Source organism: Centruroides sculpturatus, unplaced genomic scaffold (genome assembly GCF_000671375.1).
Source record: "Centruroides sculpturatus isolate CEXI.00-Female unplaced genomic scaffold, Cexi_2.0 scaffold1631, whole genome shotgun sequence".
In the NCBI taxonomy this organism is placed as follows: Eukaryota; Metazoa; Arthropoda; class Arachnida; order Scorpiones; family Buthidae; genus Centruroides; species Centruroides sculpturatus.
In genome coordinates, this window is record NW_019385719.1 from 21,883 (window position 1) to 41,180 (window position 19,298).

General features: G+C 31.3%; 1 protein-coding gene across 1 annotated transcript in view; it reads left to right on the forward strand.

Moving 5' to 3' along the window:
* The first annotated feature begins 8,178 nt into the window (after nucleotides 1–8,178).
* LOC111641518 (protein gooseberry-like) overlaps nucleotides 8,179–19,298 on the forward strand; it is a 35,701-nt gene continuing 24,581 nt past the window's right edge. Inside the window, exon 1 of the mRNA XM_023387687.1 lies at nucleotides 8,179–8,376. Coding sequence (XP_023243455.1) covers nucleotides 8,319–8,376 — 58 coding nt within the window. The 5' untranslated portion in view covers nucleotides 8,179–8,318. The remainder of the gene's footprint in view (nucleotides 8,377–19,298) is intronic.

Here is a 19,298-nt window from a genome sequence, read left to right on the forward strand (position 1 = left end):
ATGCACGATAAAGTAACTCCTCCCGTAAGAAAATATGCAGATGTAAAGGTTTCCCAGGACCGGACGGGAAAAAGGTGGGGAAGGAGGAGAAGGTTTGTGTAGTGACCGTGTGCGGGCATGTGTGCACATAGCTAATGTTGAGGAGACCACACACAAGTAACACAATCTCATCCTGCTAAGTAAACTCACGTGGTCGTGTACTTTCTCTATGCACCCACAATGGTGCCTTTGCTTCCACAATGTTCGACATTATTTACCTCCTGGGCCTTTGTAAGTCGTAAATATCATCGTTAAAGCAACTGAAATGAATGGGATGATATCCGCTGTATTGATATGTTAAATTATATATAAAAATTCTTACGTGTTTCTGGGTGTACGAAAGAGAGAAAATTGGTGGAGATGGAGCGTGTAGTTTTTGCCGCTTTTCCAGAATTTTATCGATTAATTTACACAATTTTCGTGGATTTTAGATAAATTTCAAGCTTTATCTTTAATTTTCTTGTATTTTTTTATAGTAAATAAATAGGAAAATTTATAAAAACATAACAAAACTAGAGAAGGTCGCGCGTAAAGTTTGCTGCTTTTCTCTCAATTTTCAAGCATTTTATTGATTAAAATACAAAATTTTTATAAATTTTATATAAATTTGAGTTTAGAAATTTTAATTTTTTATACATTTTTGTAATAAGTAAGCGAAAAAAAATGTATAAAAAGGTAACAAAACTGGACAAGGTCGTGCTTCTGGTTTGTTTAGTTTTTTCAAATTTTCAAGCATTTTTATTGATTAAATTACTGAATTTTCGTGAATTTTAGATAAATATGAAGGTGGAGGCTTTAATTTTCTAGTATTTCTGTAGTAAATAAGTAGAAAAACACAACAGAACTAGAGAAGATCGCGCGTATAGTTTTCTGCTTTTCTTTTAATTTTTAAGCATTCTATTGATTAAAATATACAATTTTCGTGAATTTTACATCAATTTTGAACTGGAAACTTTAATTTTTTTCTATATTTTTTCAGTAAGTAACGAGAAAATTATGTTTAAAGATAGTCAAAGTGCTTACTGCTCGCTTATTGTAGATGTATCACCGACCAAAGGTCATAGTTTAATTGACGATTATTCTATAGTTTGACCTTAAGTTATAATTAATCATTTTGATTTTTTTGACTAGTTTTCTCGCAGATCTAATTAAAACAATGTAAACGATTCGTTTCAGATTTAATTAACTTCATGCAATAACTTTAGAATTCAAGGCTTTAATTAGCCTAAACCAGCTTTCAACAAGTCCTATAACTCATTGCAGAAGATAGAAAATGGCCCGATTTTTAATATTTTAAATGAAAATTCACGAAATTTCTTTAAAGAAAATCCATTTTTGTAGCCTATTTTAAAGATTTAATTAAGATTAATCAAGGAAAATTGTAATTAAATCAGCCTATAATAGCCTGAAAGTTTATGAGTGGATAGCCTTAAAAATCCTTACTTTTGTGTTGGCCTGGAGGTTTATAAGGCTAGAAATAGGATTTGTTTAATGAATTAAACCTTATTAATTTAAAAAATTATGGATTTATCGAGCTACTCTTACAGGAAAGTATGAAGATGCGAGGCTTGCTATTGCGAGTATGCTTGACATTTAAGCTATTTTAAACTAAAAATAATATAAAAATATTAATTAATTTACGAATTTATTAAAATTAAACGGGTTTACGATGCTTATTTTAGTGATTTAATTCAGATTAATTAAGGAAAATTGAAATTAAATCAGCATAGAATTAGGCTGAGTCACACGTAAGCTTGAGCAAGTTTATCAGTGAATAGCCTTAAAATATCTTGGCCGAAGGCTTAAGAGGCTAGAACTAGGCTTTACTTAATAGAATAAAGCCTTAGTAATTAAATAAATTGTAAATTTATTGTACTCCTCCCGTAGGAATGTATGGAGATGAGAAATTTCTTATGGTAAATACGTTTAACATTTCAGCGATTTTAAACAAAAAATAACATAAAAATATAAATTAATTAATACAAATTAACTTAAAAAATATCATTTTTAATCTTCTACAATAAAAAATTTCGCTTAAAATTTGCTAACAAGCTCAAAATTTCATGCCAATACAATCGCAATTTTAATCGTAATTAAGCCAAGTTAATTAACAATTTAATTTCCGTAACCAAGAAAAATTTAATTATAATTAACGAAGCCATTTTAAATAAAAAAATTGTACGAAAGAATCATGAAAATGGCGCATAAAGTAAGCACAAAATGGCCTAAACATAGTGCGATTTGTAAGGCCCACAATGCTTAAGAATAAGGGGGAGAAAGGAGTCGAATTCAGACATTTGCCTAAGGATATACACTGATCCCTATGCCTAACATTCAATTTATCCTCAATTATATATCTGGATGTATTTTTAAGAGCCCGTCTGGCTATTATTATCCTGAAGTTAGGTCCTGTGCAGACCTATCATTTGTAGGATCCATGCCTATACCAGTTGTAATGGCCGCTAATTGTCTCGACAGAAATATTAAGTTATCACGTTAGACCCTTTACTTTTTACAACTTTCGATGGGTGTATCCGCTATAAATTTATTTCTTGGTACATTTTCTTGGTTCCCATTTAAATAAATAAGCATTAAAATGTGCCCGAAATGAAATCGGAAGCCCGTAAATTGAACAGAAATTGCCCAATAATATGCTCAACTTTACTGTAAAATTATTAAATATTTAGTAAAATTATACGCGTAAAAGGTGTTTTGTATTAAAATTTATGTTCTGTTTTATATATTTCAACGGTTTTTTTTAACATTTATAACGATTCCATGCGTTAAATCGAGTTGAAAATTGGACCAAACTTACGCAAGTTTAGTTGATAATTTGTCAAATTTTAAAGTAAAATTACTAAATTCTAGTTAAATTATACACGTAATACATATTTTATGTTAAAATTTATACTCTAATTTACATAATTTAGCGTTTTTTTCAACGTTTATAACGTTTCTATACGTATTTTTAAACCGTTTTTTGTGTATTAAACGTGTAAAAAGCGAGTCCGAACTTAGTCTCCAGAGGGTTAAATGAAACATTAAAATTAATTTAAATATTTGGTAGGATTAAGGATCTGTTGAAATACTAGGATAGACGAGTCCTAGGATCTAGGCCTCAGTTAACTGAAGCAAAATGCAGTGTACAATTTAAAATTCTATTATAAAATAAAGTATCCCTCGATGTAACGCATGAACTTAATGTAGTGCCTCGATGTAACGTATTAAGCCAATAGAATTCAATTTCCTTCGTGAGATTAGGCCAATAAAAATAAATCTTTCATCAAAAAAAAGAAGAAAAAAAAAGATTAACCAATAAGAATAAAGCATCTGTAAGAATAATCCAATAAGAAAAAGTCTTAAATTAGACTTAATTTCGGCACTGAACCAATAAGAATGCATCCTCCTTAAGATTACACCAATAAGAATACACCTTTGTAGGATTGGGCCAATAGGAATAAATCTTAGAAAATTATATGTAGAAGGATAAGGCCTTTTCATAACGATAGATTATTAAGGCCCTTGCGTAAGGATAAATCGCTAAGGAATGAGGATAAGCTATTAAAGAAGGATAAGGCCTTTTACGAAGAGAATTCATTAAAGGAAGAAGGCCTTTGTAACATTAGGCCAAATAATAACAACACTTCTACACGAACAGCGTGCATAAAATCCTCCACAGATAGGGCCTACAACTTAAACCGAATGCCTGAAGTTTACGATTAAAGTATCCAAAAGTAGGCATAAATTAGGCATTATAAGCAGTAAGTTTGTATCCGTATAACGTTCCATTCGTTTAAAATCATATAAACTAATGCCTCCCGGTTATAGGTATCGTGTTGCCTGCGAGGCATATTTTTTTTAAGGCATAGAAGACGAAGTATTGTGAGCCTGGTGTGTCATAGATAGCGTTAAATTTGCGAAAAAGTCGAGTGCAGCTGTTGCAGAGAAGAGAAGAGGAGCCAAATAATTAATTTGGACAGGGATCAGACTTTCAAAAATTCGAGAGGAACCAAAAAAAAACATATGTAAGGCCCCCCTCTCATTAGACAGTTTCAAGTTCACGTGAAGAGGAGGAGTTTATTGTTAACCAATTACGAGTAGGGATGCTGTTTTATGAATCTAACGTCACGAAAATGATGAAGTAGGGGGGATGACGTAGCCGCGCGCGCCACTTCGTTCTAAGTTTGTTTTTAGTGGGATGCAGAGAAGTCCTTCTTCTTCAATTTCTTCTTCGAATCATCTGATTTTAATGCCTTATTTTGGCTGATTTTCATATTAAATTGCCGGTTTTGACCTCCCCAAAATTTCTGATTTTTAGGCAAATTACTGGCCTGGTGTATGTTAAGTTTGATACTGGAAAATATTAATATTTTACTGTAAAAAAAATGTAATTTTGTTGCCGAAAATCTCATTTTAATGTTAAAAATGCAATGTTTTTATCTCGAAAAAAAATCAAGTTTTGACCCCAGAAAAATCACATTTTCATCAAGGTAAACGTAATTTCGACCCTATAAAAATGTTATGTTCCTCCCATAAAATGTAATTTTGGGCTTAAAAAAATCTAATTTTAAGCCTATAAAACCTAATTTTTAACCCTGTAATATACTCTAAAGTAATGTAAGGCCTACAGGCCTACCGCCATATAGGCCTATGTATTTTCAAATTAACGTAGAGATAAACTATTCATTTCGCTCAGAAATTTAATAAAAACCTAATTTTAGGAAAGGCCTATGAGTTTATTTTTCTACTTATGCCTTTAAAGTTTTGTCTATCCTTAAAAAAAAAAACAGTCATATGTAAGGCCCTATTTACTAAAAGAAACTGCTTAATAAACAGGCCTATACTGATACAGTTATAGTTTATTTATATGTCTGTGTTGACAGGCTACAATTAGCCTAAGCTTGTTAGTTTAGGTTTTATTAAATGAAGAGGAATAATTCAGGCTCAGTGCATGTAGTTATAGCAAACTTTAGATTAAAAGGCCTTCTAGATAAGCTTTACAATGAAGGCCTCTTAGATGAGAATTGCAACGAAAGCCTTCTGTAACAAAGCTTTATTTAAGAGGCTTTATTGTAGCCTGTTTTTCAAGAGTTTATAGCATGTAATTCCTCTCACTTGGTCCTTAATACTGGTGCTACAAAGAGGGTTTACGTTAGCTTAAAAGGCTTCAGTAGCAGGTTTAAGTAGCCTGATACATAAGGCTACGTACTAAGGCTATGTTTAAGAGATTAATTGCAAGTTTTTCGGTCATCCAACGTAATTAGTCCAAGAAAGTACAATTTAAAACGGAATTTTTAAACACAAACAGCTTCAGGGACGTTTGAGAAACACAAAATAGTTTCTATAAGTGCTTCAAGAAGACTGGAAATGTTTCATTAAGTGCTCATAATCGCCTCATTAAGTAAATGGGGTTTTGTACCAGGTAAAATCTTGCTAAGGGCTGACGTACAAGTGAACTTGGTGACAGTTTGACAATAAAACAATTTATGTAGTGGACACCCACGAAGCATAATCTTATCTGGGCCTGAAGCCCTTTTAAAATCCGGTAGTCGGAATTTTACAGCCAGTAAAATATCCAACACGCTAGGAGGGCCAACGGGGCCTTTAATTGCCGGTCATAGGCGGAGGGCATCTTTCTCTCTCTCTCTCTCTCTCTTTCTCTCACTCTCCCTCTTGGCTCCGAGCAGCCTAATTAAAACGAGTAAACCCCGGGATGAATTATAGGGCTTGACTTTATTTTTGGGAGTAAATATTCCCTTCTATGCCTCTTCTAGGCCCCTCTTGTATGCCACCTGTTGGATTTTAATATCTCTTTCTTTGTTAATTTCGATCTCGAAAGGGTAATTAGAGAAATAGCTTAATTGTAGAGGGGTAAATCCTGTATTTTTGCTCCAAAATTGTATTTTTAAGCTTCATAACGTTTGTTTTTTTTATTATTTAAAGTTAAAACCCTTTAAATCGACTTTATTCAATGAATTTTTATGTGCTTTTACGTATATTATGGCATCTAGAGTTGGTTAAAGTATAGCTAAAGCCTGCACAAGCTGCCATGTTTGTTATGAAGACTGTAAACAAATCGGTAAAGCTTTAATTTTTCTAGAGAAAATCCTAGATAAATGTGGTTTATCTTTAATTTTTACGTGTCCAGAAAGGTTACAACTCATTTCCTCTGCTTGAAAACCTGTATAAATCATTAAAAAATTCCCCTTAAAACGACCAACTTTAAACCTGCAAGTAGGACTCCATGATAAATTTCGTCGAAAAAGCATCAATTTCGGATGATTTAGGTGCGATTTAAAAGAAGAAAAATAAATAAGAACGTTGCAAAAACATCCCAAACAGGATCCGAACAATCGACAACACGCGTATCCCCTAAAGAAAAAAAAAAAAGAAAAAGCGTGAAACCCAAAATTGTAAACACTCTCTTCCCCCTTCTTTGATTCCCCCGTTTCATTAGCTTCAATTTTCGAGAATTGGACAGACATGCGGATGGATCGACGAACAAGAATGGATTTATAATCTCTTCAAGAAAATTAGAGGGGGTTAAGTAGAACGCACACAAGACCATTGCTATCAATACGTAAGGGCTTCGGGTGAAACGTGCCAGAAACCGCCAAGTAAGTGCCAAAATAGAGCGATTATAAGAAAAAAATGAAGGGGGGTCATAAGAGGAAATTACAGAATTTTAGAAGGGCTGTCAATAAATCTCCAACATTCCTGCATGGGAAAAGAAACTGGACACAATGACAGATGCACAGAGGAAGGTCAAACTGGCCAAGTATCGCCCCGAGCGGAGTCATTGGCGGTTCTTCTGATCTCTTCCTACCCCTCTGTAGATATCATGCTATTGAAGATTCTACACGTGGGAGTTAACTGTGCCACAGCTGGGAGGTAGGAGAAACCCTAACTGGGTCTGTATGAAGTACTACCTTGTGTCTTCGGAAGGTAAAAACATTTTTGGAAACGCCTGTTATCCCTGTGTCTAGAATCCGAATCCACGTGTTTATTGCTAGTTAGATCCGAAATTGTGGGTCTAACTGGTGTTAACGACCCTCGAATTAACGAATATGATGTCTAATTTACTCAAGTTCGTGCACGAGGGTTGGATTTAAACTTGTTAACGTGCACGTTCCTCCCCAACAAATGATGGTATATGTAAAAATCTGAAGCCCTAAGCTATAGACTGGTAAGGCTGTATCCATAATTGCCCTAAAAACCCTCAAATTAACTAATATAGGGTCTAGTTTACTCGTGCGCAAGTGAGGTTAGATTTAGACTTGTTAACATGCACCTTCCTCCCCACCAAGTAATAGTATATGTAAAAGTTGAGGCCTAAGATACAGTCTCGTAACGCGAGGCCCTAAGCATGTCCCTTCAAAAAATTAACTAATATGGGGTCTATTTTACTCATTAGGTAAATGCATAATGAGAATTGAATCTAGACTCGTTAACACCCACCTTCCTCGCTGCCAAATAAAACTATACGTAAAAAATATGAGGCCTTAAACAGTACACTGATAAATCGAGGCCCTAATCCACAGCTTACCTGAAAATCCGGTCCAGCTCACAGCAGATAAATTTAACAACTAAAACCCGCAAACAAGGCAAAAATAATTTAATTTCCATGCAGTTTATACCCCCAACCTTTTAAAAACCCACTAAATAAGGTCTCACCCCACTAATTTCAAGCCATTTTAGCCCATTAAGGTTACAAGTTTTCTCGACACGTGAGCAGGTATACAAGACATTATCATATAAACTCACTTCCGCGGCAGGGGGTATAAATCACCCTAGTATAGGCCAATTGAATTGGAGGGTGAAGAAGAACGAGGAGAAGAACACAAGAAGAACACTAGAAGAACACGAGGAAGAATAAATAAAAAAAAAGGGGTACAAATGCTAATTCGCCCATTAGCAAGAAGAAGAATTTCACGGTTAATTTCGCAATTTTTCCATTAATGGGGGCAGATCATCTGATACATCTTCTCCAATAAAAACCAAACAGGTAAGAGTGAGAGGTGAAGGTGGAGTGTCCCTAACAATCCTTAAACCACGAACCAATCAGGGGAGTAGCCTCGGACGTCAGTCCAACCCCCCTGCAACTCTACGACAAGATGATGTTGTCTGGCACGAGGAGCGTACAGGAATCGTGTTTTTAAGTGGCATGCGCGCCCGGCAACACTTCACTACCCTTGTGTGTGTGACAATCCTGACATTTAGTGTTTAGTTGGGCATCCGAGTGGCCCACGGCCGCTTCGTACTGCTCTTAAGCAGAAGGCATGGCTGTATCAAGTCCTTTAAACATTAGGCCTTTGTTTACTGGTTACCCTTTCCAAGGTGAGTATCATTTGTTTCTACGACCTTTATTCTTGTTTTTAAGGCCCTCATCTTACTTGATCTTCGTGAATTTCGATTCGTGGTTGCTTTCCGGATCCGGAACTCTTTCCGAATTAATGCGGAATTTGCTCCTAGTTTTCGCGAAATTTACATCTCTACACGCGCTTTTTCTTTCTCCCATCCTTTTCCTTGCATTTAAATTAGAATTAAATCTTTTAATTTTTATAAATCCTGATTAAGGATAGTTTCTAGTTTAATTGATTTTTAAAATTGTTTAACTTTAATTACAATTTAGTGCAGAAAATTCGTCTAATTTTCATTGATGTACAAGCTTTACGCTCATTTTTCTGCGTTTAATTGCAATTAAATTTTAATAATAATTTTGCTAAATTCTAAGCCGTAAGACCTAATTTAATTTTCTTCTAAAATTAATTGCATTTAAGCGCAGAAAATGCGTTTAATTTTCACGAAATTTTCGCTAAACTTCAAATGTGTTATATCGCATTTTATAACGCTATTTTAAATAATTAAATGCGTTTAAAAGCACAAAACCTTTTTTAATTTAAAAAATTTAGGCCTTAATTTAATTAAAAAACCAAAAATTTATTTAATTCCTACCTCTAAATCTTCAAAATTTAGTGCCGAAATTCGAAAATATGTGGCTGCTGTAGGTGTTAACTTTAGGTAATTTTTTTCATTATGAACATACGAATCATTGACCTAAAAGTAAACTCCACTAAATTTTAATGCAAAGCTCATCAGTTTAGAAGGATTTAAACTGTTTAAATCTTAATTAAACCTTAAAAATATATAATTTTAATTAAATTTTAAAATGTTTTCTTAATTAATAAACATTTAAATTTTGAAAATTTAATTAAAATTTAATTAAAATAAATAAAATTCAAATTTAAATTAATTTTATTCCACTTCAGAAATGCACTTTAGGGGCGAGTTCTGATCATCCTTAAAGATGTTCATTACGTATAATTTTAAGGATTATTAGGATTCTTCACTCTAAAATCCCAGAATATGATTTTCAGTGCAGGATATTACATATTAAAAGCTAGGGATAGAATATTCAGTGCAGGATCCTATCCTTCATTCTAAAATCCTGGAGTAGGTTAGTCAATGCAGGACTCATTACTCTAAAATCCTGGAAGAGGATCCTTTGAATTATTTATTCTAAACGCCTGGAGTATGCTGCTGATTACAGAATTCTTTATTTTAAAATCTTGGAATTTGTTTTACTCAGGATTCTTCGTTCAGAAATCATGGGGGTAGGCTACTCAGTAAAGGGTGATCCTGGAGTAGTTAATCAGTGTAGGATTTGTCATCTTAAAAATTCTAGAAGAGGATATTTAGGATTCCTTATTCTAATCGCCTAGAGTACTCAATTTACCACATGACTATTTAAAATCCTTGAGTAAGTAACTCAGGATCCTAAATTTTAAAATCCTCTAATGATCTATTCGGGATTCATTGTAAAATCCTGGAGTAAGGTATTCCAGGATCCTTAGTTCTAAACTCCCGGAGTTACTGTTCAGTATACTATACTGGGCAACTCAGTATACTATACTGAGTATTGTACTGTTACTTATTGAGTACTCTGTTACTGAGCAGTAATAATATACTGAGTATACTACTCAGTATAGTATTATTTACTTTAAATTCCTAAAGTTACTCAGTATTCTCCGTTTTAAAATCCTTCGAATTTTTAAAAATTTTAATATAAAAAATCCTTTTTCCTTAAATTAAATTTCTAGGATTCTTTGTTCTCAAATCGCACATGAGACTAGAATTTGCTACTTTAAAAATATAGCGAGCTAAATGAGTGAAATTTATTTAAAATTCCTTATTTTTTATAGGAAAATAAAGAAAATTTTAGAATTTAATTTAATTTAATTATCTAGGATTCTTTATTATTAAGGATGAACGTAGACAGTAATTATTGGTTTGAGTTTAGCATCGATTTTCAATAATATAACCTCGAGTAATGTCAGGATTCTTCGTTCTTAACGTTATGGAATAAGCTAGGACTTTTTATTATGAAATCCTGATAGAAGCTAGGATTTTGTACGCCAAAATCCTGAGACAGATCCTTCCTAGAGGTGATTAGGATTTTTTACTCTAAAATCCTGCGATTTAGGTTAGGATTTTGTTTTAAAATTTTGGAAATGATTAGGATTTACGGGTAAAAAATAAGATAACCAGGATTCTCTATTTTAAAATCCTAGGATAAACTAGAATCCTTTAGTCTGATTTCATGGGATAGACTAAAAAATTCGTATGTCAAAATCCTTGAGACAGGAATCTTCCTCCGAAATCCTGAAGATAGTCAATATTCTTTAGTATAAAACCATATGAAAAATTTTAAATTATTATTATTTTTAATATTTAGGATTCTATATAGAAATTCTGGTTAGAATTTAGGAGTAAGATATAATCTGGGCTAGGATTCTCTACTATAAAATCTTGGAGATTGGTATAAAACTATGAAAAAGGCTGATTATATGGTTCATAATATTGAAAACGTGTAGAATTCTGGAGTAAAGAATAAGGTACTCTAAAATTCTAGGATAGACTAGGATTTTCTACTGTAAAAGTCCTGGGATAGGCCAAGATTCTATAGTTCAAAGCCATGAAGATGCTATACTATAAAATACTTAAATTATTTAAGAATATTCAAGACTCTCAGCACTTGACTATAGATGCAATGAGGATCATGGCTTTAGAGGAAGAGGAAAAATTCTTCATCCAAAGCCAAGATACTCGAATTAAACCTTAAAATATAATTAAAATACTTAAATATTCGTAAGGATAGGTGTAAAAAATGAGTTAAAACATGAAGATAAGGCAAAATCGTTATATTTTAGGAGAACCGCGCTTAACTCATAGATGCAAAAAGGATATTTTTTTTCTCTTCCTCCGAAGACAAGATACACGAATTAAACCTTTAAATATTTAAATATTCGTAGGGATTTGTGTTAAAAATGAGATAAAAAATTAAGATAGGGAAAGAACCTTATAGTTTAGATAGGAGAATCGATGTTGTAACGCCTGAAGCATTATCAGATTTCTGAATTTCAACTTTTGCAATGAAGATCCTTTCAGGTGTAAAGGACATCCTGAGTAAATTCTCTGAGTAATTATGTATTACACTGCAGGTGGCATTGCCTTAATTTCGGTAATTAATCAAAATTATCGGTAATTATGTCTTGTAGATAAATAATAGGCGGGTAATTATCAACCAATGTATGTCCACGTAACTCCTTTCCGAATAATTTATTCTGTCGTCGATGCCGAATTTCACCATTGATACGTAATATTATGTAAGGATATATATCCTACCTTAATTGTAATTATACATATAGGGCCTTAATTTCATTAATTTAAACGTGTTTATATCATCTTCAGTGTAATTTAGATTGAGCGCTTGTGTATACAACTTTTCGATTTTTTTTACCGCTTTTTTTTGTGAGGTTGAGGCCCTATTTAGGGCCTCTTCTAAATGTGTTTTAATGGAAAATACGCTTAGATTTTTAAATTAACGTATTGCTCTGCATTTACTTGCTTACAGGGCCTTTCAGATGGGCACAGGCCCGAGCCAGTTACCCTGTTTTGTGATCCCCGTGTCGAATAAACCCCCTGTGAGAGGGGTATGATGCTTATTCGTATGCTTTAGATAATATCTGTAAGGCCTATGAAAGGCCTTCATAAAGTTTTGTGTTTTGCTAAAGTCTTTGGTATCATAAAAACAGCCAAGATTTTACTCTTATTAAGGATTTTTTATTCTAAAACTAAGCCTAGAATTTAATTTAGCCTTAAATTTAAGGCTTGAGGCTAAAATCTTTCTTAATAACCTGTAAATAAAGGACAATTATATCCTAAACTTATTGCATAATATACAGTTTAGTTACCTTGTAATGCTATAATAATCATAATATTATTAATTCTGTGATAATTAACTCCTAAATTCTCTCAAAATAAACTTATTTACATAAAAATTATATTAAAAATGAAATATTTAATAAATTTTCCTATTTTAATTTATTTAAATTCCTCTACAGATTAAATTTCAATCAGTTGATCACAATATAAACATCTTATCTGCCTTGTAATACCATAAAATTCAATTACAATTTTATTGATTTAGCTTCTAAATTATCTAATTAATGTTCTAAAAGATATTTTTATATAAAATTATGTAAAAAATTAAATATTTAATTAATTTTCTCGATGATAATTTAGCTCATTCTCTTACAGAAATTCATTACTTGAGTTAACTTTATGCTTAAAAATTCAATAAAATAACTCATTAGATAGGCCTGCCATATTTAAATCTTTCAAATTCCTATAAATTTTATATTATATAGATTTATTTAAAAAAAAAAAATAGCTTATAAATTCTATAGGCCTGCTTGAAAAAGTGATATAATAGAATTTAATGAAACTGGAGATAGCCATAGCATGTAATTAGTTAATTTTTATATAATTAAATTCTACTGATTTAGAAAATTGATAGTCATTAAGATAATTAAACTTAGAGTTTAGATAAGATTAATTAGACTCATATATATATAGGCTTCTATACATTGCTCGCTTCAATAATTTAATTCATTCAGCCTAATGTACACAACAACAACAAAAAAATGGTATTGATGAATTGCTTAATGCCAACAATTAATTTAAAGTGGTTTTTTAAAAGTATTTAAATAATGTAAATAAATTATTATACTAATTATAAATATTAATATGTTGATAGAATTTAAAATTAGGCCTATCATTTAAATCTATCAACTTGTATATAAAGAATGAATGGTTAAAGTGGCATCAATTTCTCATTGTACAGTGTTTTAAGGACATTGCTAGGATCTGTAGTACACTACAGATCCTAGTTTATGTAGATCCTATACAGTTTATGTAATTTTATTATAAATTTATGAAGGCCTTTGCTATAAATTCAGCCTTTAAGCTTGTATTAAACTTATACTAAAGTTTACAAGTTTATAGTAAGATTTCAATGAAGTTTGTACTAAGGGTCTTCATGTACTACAGTGAAGAGGCCTTTATAATGTCTTACTGGTGGTAAAGGTTACTTGTAATCTCTTAGTATCACATTCACAGAAACCTTTATGACAAATTCATAAAACTTTTTACTATAAACTAATGTAAAATGATGAAGGTCCTTTATATAAACTCTATTATAAACTTATGAAGGTCTTTATTATTTTAAGTAATGAAGACTTCTACTATAAATTCATGAGTAGCATTAGTATAAACCTAATAAACATTTATAAGGCTCTTCATTATAAACCCATGAGAACTGTTTAATATAAAGTAAAAAAAAAAAAAAAAAAAACCTTTACTATAAATTTAATAAAAACTTATGAGGCTCTTAATCATAAAATCATGAAAGTCTTTACATTAATTCAATGAGATCTTTAATACAAATTAATAAACTTTGAAGGTTCTTTTTTTATAAACTGATGAACCTTTTGTTATAAATTCATGAAGGCCTTTAAACTCATGAAAGCCTTAAGGGGTTTTTATAAACTCATGAAGACTTTGTACTGTATATGAAATTTTTAACTAAAAATTCATGAAGGATTTTTATTATAAATTCTAAATATAAAATATTTTATTATTTCAAACTAAATGAGGATAATCTAAGAAGGAAAAATAAGATTTAATTAATCATATATATGAGATCAGGAAGTATGTTGCAATATTCTAATACGTTAAGGCTTTCAGACTTTTAATTAAATTTAATTTAATTGAAGGCCTTAAAGCCTCTTTACACCATTAATTAAGTTTACCAAATCCTTAATATTTCCTGCAAAAATCAGACCAGAGCAAAGTAAATATTGGATGATTTAATATAAAATGTCTGACATTCGGTACAGGACTTCTACTTTTTAATCTTACTCAATTAAAAGCTATCATAATAGAATCTCAAAGGAATTTAAATGCTTTAAATATGTTTAAAGCTTAATTATTGTACAAAAATCTAAGGATTATAAAGAGTTAAATTAATATATAATATGTAGAGTGTATGCTTTGTTATTCATGAAGTCTGCTTATTTGATGTTTTGAATTATTAATGCTTTTAATTTATAGAAAAATCTATTTATATGTTGAATAATTTTTTTTTAAGATAGAATTTATATATTTTTACTAGATTTTTCTATAATTCATTAGGTTAATTCTACATGTCATAAGAAAATACATTAATGCAGAATAATTTACCTTAAAAAAAAAGCTTTAAACTTTAAATTTTTTAATGTAAAAACACACATTTTCTTCTTTTGATGCAATTTAATATTATTATGTGAGGAATAAACATATAATTTTTATGCCCAGATGAAGTATAATTTAATTATCGTCATTAACATCCTCTAATAATGATTTTACCATTATATTTCCAATAGGGTATATACTGTATTATATAATAATAATAATAATTTAAGCATTAATTTATGAAATTTAACTTAAATTTTGTTTAATTTTTTAACTTAAAAATGAATTTTTGAGTGTAAAAAAATATTCTTAACCCTTCAAAATTAGTTTAAAGGGTTAAAAATAGGAAGATAATCAGGATGAAGGTGTTGGAATAGATTATCTTTTTATTTTCAACTTAAATTTTCAAAAATTATGTATTTTCTTATTAATTTATCATCAATAATAAGCAATTTTAGATCATTTAATACCTAAAAATCATTAATTTGATGATGATTAAGGGAAAATAATGAAGAGTAATTATGGTAATTCTAAGCTGTAGCAGTAATAGTACTATTGCAAAATTACATATGTATTTTTCCATAATATATCCTTAATTTTAAATAAATAAATTGTTATTTCTCATCTACAATTCATATTAAATTTCTCAATTTAATTTAATTTTAACAGCCTCATTTGTGATGTAACCGTATCACCTTCCAGGTTATCATCAAATAACTTAATTTTAGAAAATTATTTAAAGAAATATTGTAAATTTAGTATTTGTGTCTCATAAGCCTCTAGGCTTTCTGTTTAAACAGTTTTCAACCATTATTAATGGAGTTTTCATCAGTAAAGAGATGACATTTATCCTATTCAGATAGCATCTATAGCCTCATTTAAGATGTAACAGCACTGTTTACATAGAAATATCATCAAATATCTTAATTTTATAAAATAATTTAGAAGAATATTATTAAATTTAAATATCTGTGAGCCTCCTAAACCTGTAGGCTTCTTGTTTGTATAGTTTTGAAGCATTATTAATGGAGAAATTTAACTAAAAGCACCATTTACATATGAGCAAAATGAAATATCTTAATTTTAGAAAATAATTCATGGAAATATTGTAAAATGTAACTATTTATGAGCCTCCTAAGCCTCTAGGCTTCCTGTTTAAACAGTTTGAAACCGTTATTAATGGTGTTTTCGTCAGTAAAGAGCTGCCATTTATCCTATTCAGATAGCATCTTATCTCCTAGCAGATGAGATAAGATGGAGCGGAACGTTAAAATCGTAGCATGTTCAAATAACTTCAGCAACAAATTGCCTTGAGGCATAATTATCTTGTTGATAGTCTCATAAATTTATTTGTTTAGCTAATAACCAATAAGTGATGATTATTCATGCTGATTTCATGGATAGAAACCATGCAAATCGGTTTGCCAAGTCAAATTTGGAGGAGGTCCATATGCTGTACTTATCCTTCCTCTCAACTAAGGAACAAGAATTATTTTCTAATGAATTTTCTGAGATTAAAACTGATATTTTGATAGGATTTATACACACATTTATATATAAAGATTAAGATTTTATTGCTTAATAAATTGTAGGATTTTAACCTAACTGATTTTAAATCATTCCCCCTTCTAAATATATGTGCTCTAGAGTTGATTTATGTGTAGATTTTAAATTCTAATCTACTAAATTTAATTATAAATCCAAAAAAAAATTTTAAAATCCCCCCAAAAAAAAACAAGACCTTAATTGAGTTAGCGAGGCTCTACCTACAGCTGTTGCAAGAGGAATTTAGCTTTATCATACCATTTTAAGCTGTAAAAATTGAACAAAATTCTTAAATAAATTAAAAAGATTCCAGTAGAAAGTTATAAAAACAGTAGAAAAGTCTACTAATTAACTAGTAAAATACTTGTTACTAGAGTTAAAAACAACAGAATCTACTCATTAACTAGTGACTACTTGTAACTGGTGTAGCATCCTTAATTTTGGATCCCTCAGTATACTAAAAGGAAAAAAAAAAATCCTTAAAACTCTTATCAGAAAGGTCCCAACAGGTTATTTTTCATTAAAAGTCCTTTAGCGGCATCCCTTCTATAACTTCCTACTCATTGAAAAACTTATGAGGACTGATTGATAAGGCATTCCACACATCTCTTACATAACCTTGGCAAATAACTCAAGGCTGTTTTGAATGAGATGAAGACCTCGTCACTTGGCTCATTCGCACTATTATCTTCTAAAACTATCTGCTCCATGTTTTAAATACAGAAAACTCGTTAGAAATTATAAAATGATTAGGAGGCCAACATCACCTCATAACTAATGCCTCATACAAAGTAAATAAGGTATAAAGTGATTATATAATAATTACAGCATTCTACAACCCTTCAAAGTAGTGGCAGGAAGGTAGTTTTTTTCTTTTGGAGGGGGTAAATATTTTTGAAATTAAGTCTAATTTTTAAGGTTAGGAGGAACTCAAGTCTTATTTTTAAGCTTGGGAAGGAATTGAATCTCATTTATAAGTTTAAAAATGACTTTTTTAAGTCTAGTTTTTAAGCTCAAGAAGGACTTTTAAGTCTAATTTTTGATCTCAGGAGTGGCTCAAGTGTAATTGCAGAGCTTAGGAAGGACTTTTAAGTTTATTTTTTAAACATTAATTCTGTAGGGTGGGGAGGAGTATTTTTTTAAATAAAACATTAAATAAATTTAATTTAATGTGGGTTAAAAACACGTTATAGAAGGTCTATCGATCAATAATGAGTATTGTTAAAGCTTCGCCAATGTTAGGTGTTGAAGAAGTATAAAAATCGTGACGTAAGTGATCTTTGCTCTTTCCTCTATTGTATTGTTGCAGACGTGGCTTAGCATGTTATTTGGCAGGAAATAATCCAAACAAACTAGTCCTCCATTATGCCTACTTTTTTGTGTAGAGGCATAATTATTAATAACCAATAATTAATCTATTTACAAGTCCAAACTCCATTAAATCTAAAACTAATGGAGTTTACATACAAAAATAATTGATCATGCCCTAGTTTTGGGGATTTAAAACTTATTTTTCTGTATTATTAAGCTACAAAACTTATTTAAATTTATATATTTATAAAAAAAAAACCTCGTTATAACGTATTAATTAAATTATAAAGTAATTTTAGTTAAAAAAAAATCCTTAAATTCCAGCGCTAAAAGGCCGTCAGACTAATCGCTTTATGCCTGATTAATGCCCGTTTTATGTAATTATAATTATTAATATTTAATAATTAATTAATTTATAAATTTTAATGCTTATAAAATTCATTTCGTCAGCTTTTCCTTTGGATTAAACATGTTGTGGCCCTAAGGTACAACATTTAACAGGCCCTTCCTGTCCATCAAAATAATGATACACGTAAAAATGTGAGGTTATAAGATAGACACGCATGACTCGAGGCCCTTTTATTCCACTAAGATAATGTTACACGCAAGAAATGTGAGGCCCTAAGCTAGGCTATAAGCTATACAGGCCCTTCCCTTCCACCAAAACAATGAGACACGTGAAAATGTGAGGTTCCTAAGATATAGGCTCATAATTCCAGGCCATAGCGCTATAGGCCCCAAGCTTTAGATTCGTAAGGCAGGCCCTAATCCGTAGACTCATAACTGGAGGCCCGTAGATGCGACCAACTTATCCGACGTGAAAATCCGGCGCTGCCGATACCCCTTTTTTTTGTAAGGCGGCGACATAAACCTCACTCCATGGCGAGAGGGGGGTGATGTTTACATTTTTCTGGTCGTTAAACATTTTTAAAACTTCGGAAGTGTCGCAATATCGCAACTGTACAGAGTGGGAGTGACGTATTAGTTGTCGATGATGAGGTGCAGGAGGCCTGAGTAACAACAGAAGTTGTATTTACGACCCTTCGGCAGGATGTCCGAGATGTTGTTTGTAAGCATCTTGACAGTAAAACAAGAGCTCCCACTTTTCTCTCTGTCTTTTTTCTGGGGGGGGTGGAACTTTACTACTAAACAAAGCTGTACAGTCCAAATAACGATGCCCCCCGGTATAATGCTAAAGTTTACGACTTCTTTCCCGTTTTTATGACGTCCTACCAATACTGTACCCCCCTTTCCTCTGCAAAGTAAAGTATCACTGAATGAAGTTTTACTACTTTAGACAACGTCTACAAGCAATAAAAGCGTTTGAGACAGTAAAGTGTAATGAAGAGGCCATGATTTAACAGTGAGCTTCAGTTAATGCTACTTAGAGCTGCACTTCTTTAACTAAGCTCCCATAAATCACTGTCGAAAATGGGATAAATGTTTTGAGATGACTTCACCGACCTTACGTGTTTCTCTATTAGTTTCAATGCTTGTTGCTTAATTTTAGTGAAGCCTTCCGCCTCATTTGCACTTAACCGAAGCGGTTTTAAGGTTTCTACAGTTTTATTAATGATCCTTATAGTTGTTACAGGCTGTAGAAAGTGTGTTTAATAAGATTTTCACCCCTTTAGATTTAAAAAAAAGCGATTAAAACATCATAAACACGAGAAGAATCTCTCATCCAGCATCATCTTTCATCTTTTTTATCCATTGAGTTTGCGGATTCTAACCGATAAAAGGCCCTTAAACTACGAAATATAAATCTGTAGATGGGTCCTACTTCGTCCAAAATGTAATATTAGTTAATCAGATCCCGAATTTTCGGC